The sequence below is a fragment of the Salvelinus fontinalis genome, chromosome 33, assembly GCF_029448725.1.
Source record: "Salvelinus fontinalis isolate EN_2023a chromosome 33, ASM2944872v1, whole genome shotgun sequence".
NCBI lineage: Eukaryota > Metazoa > Chordata > Actinopteri > Salmoniformes > Salmonidae > Salvelinus > Salvelinus fontinalis.
Genome location: NC_074697.1, coordinates 38,636,350 through 38,646,604, shown reverse-complemented (window position 1 = coordinate 38,646,604; position 10,255 = coordinate 38,636,350). Strand labels below are relative to the sequence as shown.

Sequence of the window (10,255 nt, the reverse complement as noted above, 5' to 3'; positions counted from 1 at the left end):
GGGCTCCTATGGGCACGCGAATGCTACGTGCACCTTTGCATATTGTTGTGTCAGTATGTGAAATCTCCCAAGTTAGTGTGAGAAACCTGGCGCGGAAGCATCAGGAAGACAAATGTGCGAGGTGAACCTGCGATGTCACCGTTCTTACCAGGCCCTGTGAATGTGGTCATTTCGCAGAATCTTGACAGATACCCGCGTCTCCCCAAGGAAAACATCCTGCGCCAAATTCCCATTGTTCCACAAGTCAACTCTGCAGAGGAGCACAGAGATAGAGAGAGAGAGAGATTCAAATCACACATACTAATTGAATGCGATATTTGCAAATACACCTTAAAAAAATAAATCTACAAATTAGGGACCAATGTCCCTTCCCTTTCCAATCACACCACTTCACCATTGGCTGACTGACACACTCACGGAAAACACAACCACATATATATCTTAACACAAACACAAAATACACTGAAGTGTTGGTCTTTACCTGTGTGAAGTATACAAATTGCAGTACACTTGAAAAATACACATGCAATTAAAATCACCTCAAATCCAAACCTGAAAGTCATGCATGCGTGTTTACCTCTCTGCCCAGCCTAGTCTTACCCCACTGTAAACCCAGTGAGCTGTGTCAGTCCGCTGTAAGTGATGCAAACAGAGACACAACCCCCACAGATCCTTAACCACCATCTTTGCATTACACACTACACCTGTTGTGACAAACACAATTACAATCAAATCTGGTTTAATTCAAAACACACTGAAAACCCTCTCCCAACTACAGATGAGAAGTCGCTCCAGAGAGATGGAGGTATGGTGGTCTGTTTGTCAGTGTGGGGAAAAAAATCAACCCACAGATGTTCTGTCAAAGGTCAGAAGGAAAATGGAGGAAAAAAGAGAAGTAAAAGAAAGAAGAGAACAGGGAAAAAAAGAGAAGAGCGAACATAGCGGAAAGATGAGGGAAAAAGAAGAGAAAATTGGAGAAAGGAAGAAAGAGAAGAGAGAAAACAAGAGATGAACGAAAAGAAGAGGAAACAAGAAGATACAGCACACTCACTTGATCTCCAGCTTTTCAATGTCTTCCTCCTCTACTTGGAAATGAGACTTTTTTGTGTAGCTGTTGGGCCTTGTGACCTGGGGACATCAACAAGACTGAATTTACATCAGTCTTCTCCAGCAAATAACAACTCATGAACTGTCAAAAATCAGCCAGACACCTAAGTTGCGGTCATTAAGGCATGCAACGGAAAATGGTTGAAATGTTTTTGGAATGGAAAACTAATGTGAGCATTTCTTATTGGACAAGTCCTGGTAGTCCCGCCCTGTTTTAGTCAGTTATCTTCAATTTGGAAGAAAACTGAGATGACATAAGCTGCCAGATGTAAATTACGTTTACCTCAAAGTAAAAAGTTTCCTCAAACTGAGGGTCACTGGTCTTCTTTTTCACCTTTGTTTTCTTCTGGTCAAACCTAACGAGACAGAAGAGTCAGAAATATACTCAAACCATTCTCATGGGGGTCTATTTGAAAGAATAAAAAATAATGCCTAAAATTGAAGTGAGCCCGTAATTATTTTCCACTGCAGAGGACGGTAGTCGAGTCTTACCTGGCAGGCCCAACGAGCGAGACAGTGGCATATGGGTCACAGTTCTGTCCACTGATCAGAGGCAAGCCCTGGCATTCTATTATCCTGGGGGAGACAAAAGCAACAGGAGATTGACATTAGTGTTTCTCATACCAATTTACGGTGTTCTGACTATCTGACCTACCACTCACAATGTGCCACATAGATGAAATATGCATGCTACAAAAACTGTAAAACATGCACATGACATTTTTGTATATTCATTAAAAAGGGAAATGTCACAATTTTTTTACTTCCTATTCATCACCACCCCATAACCAACATGTGAAAATGGCACGTTTCTATGTTTTGTAGTAAAAAAAGAGAGGAAGATACATTTCCAGGGCCTCGTGTGATTTTAACCAATTATGAGTAGTCATTACCTACTAATGATCTAATAAAATTGGTTGAGGATGTCATTGGAAACACTTATCTTCCTCAATCTTTTTAACTACAAAACATAGAAACTTGCCATTTTCACTTACACTACATGACCAAAAGTATATGGGCACCTGCTCATTCCAAAATCATGGGCATTAATATGGAGTTGGTCCACCCTTTGGTGCCATAACAGTCTCCACTCTTCTGGGAAGGCTTTCCACTAGATGTTAGAACATTGCTGCAGGGACTTCCATTCAGCCCCACAAGACCATTAGTGAAGTCGGGCACTGATTTTGGGCGATTAGGCCTGGCTCGCAGTCGCCGTTCCAATTAATCAAAAACGTGTTTGATGGGGTTGAGGTCAGGGCTCTGTGCAGGACAGTCAAGTTCTTCCACACCGATCTCAACAAATCATTTCTGTATGGACCTCGCTTTGTGCATGGGGGAATTGTCATGCTGAAACAGGAAAGGGCCTTCCCCAAACTGTTGCCACAAAGTTGGAAGCACAGAATCATCTAGAATGTCATTGTATGCTGTAGCATTAAGATTTCCCTTTACTGGAACTAAGGGGCCTAGCCCGGATCATGAAAGACAGCCCCAGACCATTATTCTTCCTCCACCAAACTTTACAGTTGGCACTATGCATTCGGGCAGGTAGCGTTCTCCTTGCATTCGCCAAACCCAGATTGGTCCGTCGGACTGCCAGATGGTGAAGCGTGACTCATCACTCCAGAGAACGTGTTAAAACTGCTCTCGAGTTCAATGGCAGCGAGCTTTACACCACTTCAGCAAATGCTTGGCAATGCACATTAGGCTTGTGTGCGGCTGCTCGGCCATGGAAACCCATTTCATGAAGCTCCCGACGACCAGTTCTTGTGCTGACGTTGCTTCCAGAGGCAGTTTGGAACTCGGTAGTGAGTGTTGCAACCGAGGACAGATTTTTACACGCTTCAGCACTCAGGGGTCCTGTTCTGTGAGCTTGTGTCGCCTACCACTTGCAGCTGAGCCGCTGTTGCTCCTAGACGTTTCCACTTCACAATAATAGCACTTACAGTTGACCCTGGCAGCTCTAGCAGGGCAGAAATTTGACAAACTGACTTGTTGACCAGGTGGCATCCTATGATGGTGCCACGTTGAAAGTCACTGAGCTCTTCAGTACAGGCCACTCCACTGCCAATGTATGGAGATTGCATGGCTGTGTGCTAGATTTTATACACCTGTCAGCAACGGGTGTTGCTGAAATAGCCAAATCCACTAATTTGAAGGCGAGATGACAAGTACATTAGAGTGTGTAGTTTGAGAAACAGACGTCTCAAGTCCTCAACTGGCAGCTTCATTAAATAGTAACCGCAACAGTAAGTCCCTCTGTGTTCCTTTGCCCAGCTTAATCTTTTCTATTTATTGACCAGTCTGAAATATGGCTTCTTCTTTGCAACTCTGCCATGAAGGCCAGCATCCCAGAGTCACCTCTTCACTGTTGACGTTGAGACTGGTGTTTTGCGAGTACTATTTAATGAAGCTGACAGTTGAGGACTTGTGAGGCATCTGTTTCTCAAACTAGACACTCTAATGTACATGTCCTCTCGCCTTCAAATTTGTGGATTTGGCTATTTCAGCAACACCCGTTGCTGACAGGTGTATAAAATCTAGCACACAGCCATGCAATCTCCATACATTGGCAGTGGAGTGGCCTGTACTGAAGAGCTCAGTGACTTTCAACGTGGCACCATCATAGGATGCCACCTTGTCAACAAGTCAGTTCGTCAAATTTCTGCACTGCTAGAGTTCTCTTGTTCAGTTGTGCACCGGTGCCTCCCACTCTTCTTTTCTATTCTGGTTAGAGACAGTTTGCGCTGTTCTGTGAAGTAGAAGTAGTACACAGCGTAGTACAAGATCTTCAGTTTCTTGGCAACTTCTCACACGGAACAGCCTTCGTTTCTCAGAACAAGAATAGACTGACGAGTTTAAGATGAAAGTGCATTGTTTCTGGTTATTTTGAGCAAAAGGGTTTTCTAATGATCAATTACCCTTTTAAAATGATAAACTTGGATTAGCTAACAACATGCCATTGGAACACAGGAATGATGGTGGCTGATAAATGGACCTCTGTACGCCTATGTAGATATTCCATAAAAATAAATAAAAAAAAGATGCCATTTCCAACTACAATAGTCATTTACAACATCTACACTGTATTTCTGATCAATTTGATGTTATTTTAAATGGACAAAAAAAGTGATTTTCTTTCAAAAACAAGGACATTTCTAAATGACCCCAAACCTTTGAATGGTAGTGTAAATATTCAGACCCTTTGCTTTGAAACTAGAAATCAGTGATGTAAAGTACCTAAGTAAAAATACTAAGTACTACTTAAAGTACAGACCCAAAACAACTATTTACCATTTATTTTTGACTACTTTGACTTTACTACATTCCTAAAAACAATAAATGTACTTTTTACCCTCACATCCAAAAGTACTCCTGACATTTTGAATACTTGCAAGGACAGAAATCGTCTAATTCACGCACTTATCAAGAGAACAACCCTGGTCTTCCCTACGGACTCTGATCTGGCAGACTCACTAAACACAAATGCTTTGTTTGTGAAATTTGTCTGAGTGTTGAACTGTGCCTCTGGCTCTCAAAAAAGTGTTGTCTGGTTTGCTTAATATAAGATATTTTAAATGATTGATACTTTTACTTTGATACTTAAGTATATTTAAAACCAAATACTTGTAGACTTTTACTCAAGTAGTATTTTACTGGATGACTTTCACCCGAGGCATTAAAAAAAAAAAAAAAAGGTATGTTTACTTTTACTCAAGTATGAAAATGAGGTACTTTTTCCACCACTGCTCGTAATTGAGCTTAGGCGCATCCTGCTGCCATTGATCATCATTGAGATGTTTCTACAACTTGGAGTCCACCTGTGGTAAATTCAATTGACTGGACATGATTTGGAAAGGCACACACCGGTCTATATAAGATCACAGTTGACAGTGCAGAGCAAAAACCAAGCCATGAGTTCGAAGGAATTGTCTGTAGAGCTCCGAGACAGGATTGGGTCAAGGCAAAGATCTGGGGAAGGGTACCATAAAATGTCTGCAGTATTGAAGGTCCCCCAAAACACAGTGGCTTCCATTCTTAAATGGAATAAGTTTGGAATCACCAAGACTCTTCCTAGAGTTGGCCGACCGGCCAAACTGAGCAATCGGGGGAGAAGGGCCTTGTTCAGAGAGGTGACCAAAAAACCGATGGTCACTCTGACAGAGCTCTAGAGTTCCGCTGTGGAGATGGGAGAATCTTCCAGAAGGACAACCATCTCTGCAGCACTCCATCAATCAGGCCTTTATGGTAAAGTAGCCAGGCAGAAGACACGCCACAGTAAAAATAGACATGACAGCCCACTTGGAGTTTGCCAAAAGGCACCTCAAGACTCTCAGACCATGAGAAACAAGGTTACCTGATCTGATGAAACCAAGAACTCTTTGGCCTGAATGCAATTGTCACGTCCGGTGGAAACCTGGCACCATCCCTAGGGTGAAGCATGGTGGTGGCAGCATCATACTGTGGGGATGTTTTTCAGCGGCAGGGACTGGGAGACCAGTCAGGATCGAGGATACGATGAACGGACCAAAGTAGAGAGAGATCCTTGATGAAAACCTGCTCCAGAGCGCTCAGGACCTCAGACTGGGGTGAAGGTTCACCTTCCAACAGGACAACGTCCTTAAGCACACAGCCAAGACAACGCAGGAGTGGCTTCTGGACAAGTCGCTGAATGTCCTTGAGTGGCCCAGCCCGAGCCCAGACTTGAACCCAATCGAAGATCTCTAGAGAGACCTGAAAATAGCTGCGCAGCGATGCTCCCCATCCAACCTGACAGAGCTTGAGAGGATCTGCAGAGAATGGGAGAAACTCCCCAAATACAGGCGTGCCAAGCTTGTAGCGTCATACCCAAGAAGACTCAAGGCTGTTATAGCTGCCAAAGGTGCTTCAACAAAGTCCAGAGTAAAAGGTCTGAATACTTATGTAAACGTGTTCAATTTATTTTTTATAAAAATATCTAAAAACGTGTTTCTGCTTTACCATTATGGGGTATTGTGTGTTTTTAAAATATTTTTTTACCTTTATTGATACAGTTTTTTTCTCATTGAGATAACATCTTTTTTCCAAGAGAGACCTGGTCCTGGGCCTGTGTAGATTGATGAGGGGGTAAATTAATTCATTTTAGAATAAGGCTGTAACGTAGCAAAATGTGGAAAAGGTCAAGGGGTCTGAATGCACTGTATATAGTGTATGTTGATGTTCTGGTGGTGCTGGAGATGTTTAGTTGTCAAGTTATCCCTATTGTTTTTTTTTTTTTTTACAGTAAGGCTAGTACACTTTTACAACAAGTTTCCAACTGACAAAACAAATCTCGATTGAGGGTAGCAGCACATCCTGACTGGGCAGGTCATATTTCCAGAATATGGGCTAGGTAAACACTAGACAGGATGCAATGCAAATTAGTAGCACAGGACGCAACCAAAAGTGTGAATGAATGAACAAATGAATAACAAATTAGCCAACTGTCAGAGAAGAGACAGGCAGAAAGGCAGGAAGTGTAGGCATGGTTAGTCTAGGGCATAGGGTGTCATGACGATATTCCCTAACCACTCACTCAGCCATGGGACTAATGAACAGCCATCTATGATGCTGTAAGAATGACATCGCCATAGCCCAGTCAGTGCGTGTAGCAGTGACACAGACAACAACAGCGCACAAAGTGATGCATGCCTTTGCAACCCTAAGGAGGACACACAAAGGGAGGGTATATTACTGTAAACTTTCTAAGTTTACCAGTAAACTACCAGAATTGTGGTAACTTTCAAGCTTGGGGGGGGGGGGGGTTATAAATGACCTAGTGACGTTTTTGGGTACTTCAGATTATTATCTAATTATCTCTGGCCCTGTGTGGCCTTGTCACATGTCTAATTATCTCTGGCCCTGTGTGGCCTTATCACATGTCTGATTATCTCTGGCCCTGTGTGGCCTTATCACATGTCTAATTATCTCTGGCCCTGTGTGGCCTTATCACATGTCTGATTATCTCTGGCCCTGTGTGGCCTTATCACATGTCTAATTATCTCTGGCCCTGTGTGGCCTTATCACATGTAAAACAATTAAATAATAAACAACAAAAATTGAATGACAAACCTGTAAAACGTTCATCCTAAATAAACCATAAACTTTAATAGCATTGGTGTTTAATATATATATATATTTTTTTATACACTTATTTCACTATGTCAATATGTATTTGTTTAGTAAATGTTTTGCCATCAAACTGGTGGCAGTTGTGAAAAAAGCTGGAAGAGTTGCAGTGTCCATTGAAAATAATGCCAGTTAATTAGATGCGTTTCAGTAACTAGGCAATATTCTATTGAACCATGTGGTCTATCCACTAGAAACTCATGGACACACACGGAGTGTAAAAACGTTAAGAACACCTTCCTAATATTGAGTTGCGTGCACCCCCCCACTGTGTCTTATGACCGAAAAGAGCTTCTAGATATCAGGACAGCGGTTATTCACCCCGTACTGGAGGAACACTTTTTCTTCAACGAGTCAGACGGGAAGGACTTACTTCAGATGCACGACAAGGTCCTCATCCAAGTCATTCACAGGAGAAAGAGGTATCGAGGATGAAGGTCTGGGTGCCTTGTAAGGATCCGTCGCCGAGAGGGTAATCTACCTCTACCATCGGTCCTATTAGCCAACGCACAATCAATCAATAATAAAATAGACAAACTACGATCACGTATATCCTACCAACGGTACACTAAAAACTGTAATATCTTATGTTTCACCGAGTCGTGGCTGAATGACGACATGAATAACATACAGCTGGCGGGTTTTAAGCTTTTTCGTCAGGATAGAAGAGCAGCCTCTGGTAAGACAAGGGGTCGTAGTCTATGTATATTTGTAAACAACAGCTTGTGCACGAAATCTAAGGAAGCCTTGAGGTTTTGCTCGCCTGAGGTAGAGTATCTCATGATAAGCTGTAGACGACACGATCTACCTAGAGTTTATCTGTATTTTTCGTAGCTATCTATATACCACCACAAACCGATGCTGGCACTAAGACCGCAATCAATGAGCTGTACACGGCCATAAGTAAAAAGGAAAACACCCATCCAGAGGCAGCACTCCTAGTGGCTGGGGACTTGAATGCAGGGAAACTCATCTGTTTTACCTAATTTCTACCGGCATGTTAAAATGTGCAACCAGAGGGGGGAGGGGAGAGGAGAGGGGGAAAAAAAGAGAGAAAAAAACAACTTTAGACCACATTTACTCCACACAGAAACATGTACAAATCTCTCCTCGCCCTCCATTTGGCAAATCTGACCATAATTCTATCCTCCTGATTCGTGCTTACAAGCAAAAACTAAAGCAGGAAGCACCAGTGAGTCGGTCAATAAGAAAGTGGTCAGATGAAGCAGATGCTAAACTACAGGACTGATTTGCTAGCACAGACTGGAACATGTTCCCGGGATTCTTCCAATGGCATTGAGGAGTACACCAGATCGGTCCCTGACTTCATCAATAAGTGCAACGATGACAACGTCGTCCCCACAGTGATCGTACGTACATACTAGAGGTCGACCGATTAATCGGAATGACCGATTAATTAGAGCCGATTTCAAGTTTTCATTATTTATTTGAGGCTAAATTGATTTTATTGATGTATTATATTAAGTTAAAATAAGTGTTCATTCAGTATTGTTGTAATTGTCATTATTACCAAAAATAACAAAGTGTTTAAAATCGGCCGATTAATCGGTATCGGCTTTTTTTGATCCTCCAATAAATCGGTATCGGCGTTGAAATATCATAAATCGGTCGACCTCTAGTACATACCCCACCAGAAGCCATGGATTACAGCCAACATCTGCACTGAGCTAAAGGGTAGAGCTTCCACTTTCAAGGACCGGGACTCTAACCCGGAAGCTAACAAGAATTCCCACTATGCCCTCCGACAAACAATAAAACAGGCAAAGCGCCCATACAGGACTAAGATTGAATCCTTCTACACCGGCTCAGACGGTCTTAGGAAGCTTGCAAACTATTACAGACTACAAAAGGAAAGCACAGCCGCGAGCTTCCCAGTGACACAAGCTAAATTACTTCTATGCTCGCTTCGAGGCAAGTAACACTGAAGCATGCATGAGAGCATCAGCTGTTCTGGACAACTGTGTATTCACGCTCTCCGAAGCCGATGTGAGTAAGACCTTTAAACAGGTCAACATTCACAAGGCCGCAGGGCCACAGGGATTACTAGGACGTGTACTCCGAGCATGCGCTGACCAACTGGCAAATGGCTTCACTGACATTTTCAACCTTTCCCTTACGGAGTCTGTAATTCCAACATGTTTCAAGCAGACCACTATAGTCCCTGTACCCAAGAACATTATGGTAACCTGCCTAAATGACTACCAACCCGTAGCACTCACATCTGTAGCCATGAAATGCTTTGAAAGGCTGGTCATGGCTCACATCAACACTATTATCACAGAAACCCTAGACCCACTCCAATTTGCAACAGAGCCACAGATGATGCAATCCCCATTGCACTCCACACAGCCCTTTCCCACATGGACAAAAGGAACACCTATGTGAGAATGCTATTCATTGACTACAGCTCAGTGGTCAACACCATAGTGCCCTCAAGGCTCATCACCAACAAACTAACATGGTCCAAACACACGAAGACAGTCGTGAAGAGGGCATGACAAAGACTATTCCCCTCAGGTGACTGAAAAGATTTGGCATAGGTCCCCAGACCCTCAAATAGTTCTACTGCTGCATCATCACCGCCTGGTATGGCAACTGCTCAGCATCCGACCGTAAGGCACTACAGAGGGTAGTGTGTACGGCCCAGTACGTCACTGGGGCCAAGCTTCCTGCCATCCAGGACCTCTATACCAGGCGGTGTCAGAGGAAGGCCCTAAAAATTCTTAAAGACTCCAGCCACCCAAGTCATTGTATGTTCTCTCTGCTACCGCACGGCAAGCGGTACCGGAGCGCCAAGTTCTAAACAGCAACTACCCCCAAGCCATAAGACTCCTGAACAGCTAATCAAAGTGGCTACCCAAACCACTCTTTTTCGCTGCTGCTACTCTATGTTTATTATCTATGCATAGTCACTTTAACTCTACCTACATATTACCCCAATTACCTTGACTGGACCATGATAGCCCCCGCACATTGACTCTGT

General features: G+C 43.1%; 1 protein-coding gene across 3 annotated transcripts in view; it reads right to left on the bottom strand.

Annotated features, from left to right (window-relative positions):
- Nucleotides 1-10,255, bottom strand: part of LOC129832198 (ras GTPase-activating protein 2-like) — a 49,453-nt gene that overhangs the window by 24,010 nt on the left and 15,188 nt on the right. For all 3 annotated transcript variants that reach the window (XR_008755888.1, XM_055896079.1, XM_055896078.1), the window contains exons 6-9: nucleotides 1,600-1,683; nucleotides 1,391-1,463; nucleotides 1,052-1,128; nucleotides 149-250 (exon numbers count right to left, since the gene is read on the bottom strand). Coding sequence is in view for 2 of the 3 variants with exons in the window: in XM_055896079.1 (XP_055752054.1) it covers nucleotides 149-250; nucleotides 1,052-1,128; nucleotides 1,391-1,463; nucleotides 1,600-1,683 (336 nt within the window). In the remaining variant the exon portion in view is untranslated. The remainder of the gene's footprint in view (nucleotides 1-148; nucleotides 251-1,051; nucleotides 1,129-1,390; nucleotides 1,464-1,599; nucleotides 1,684-10,255) is intronic.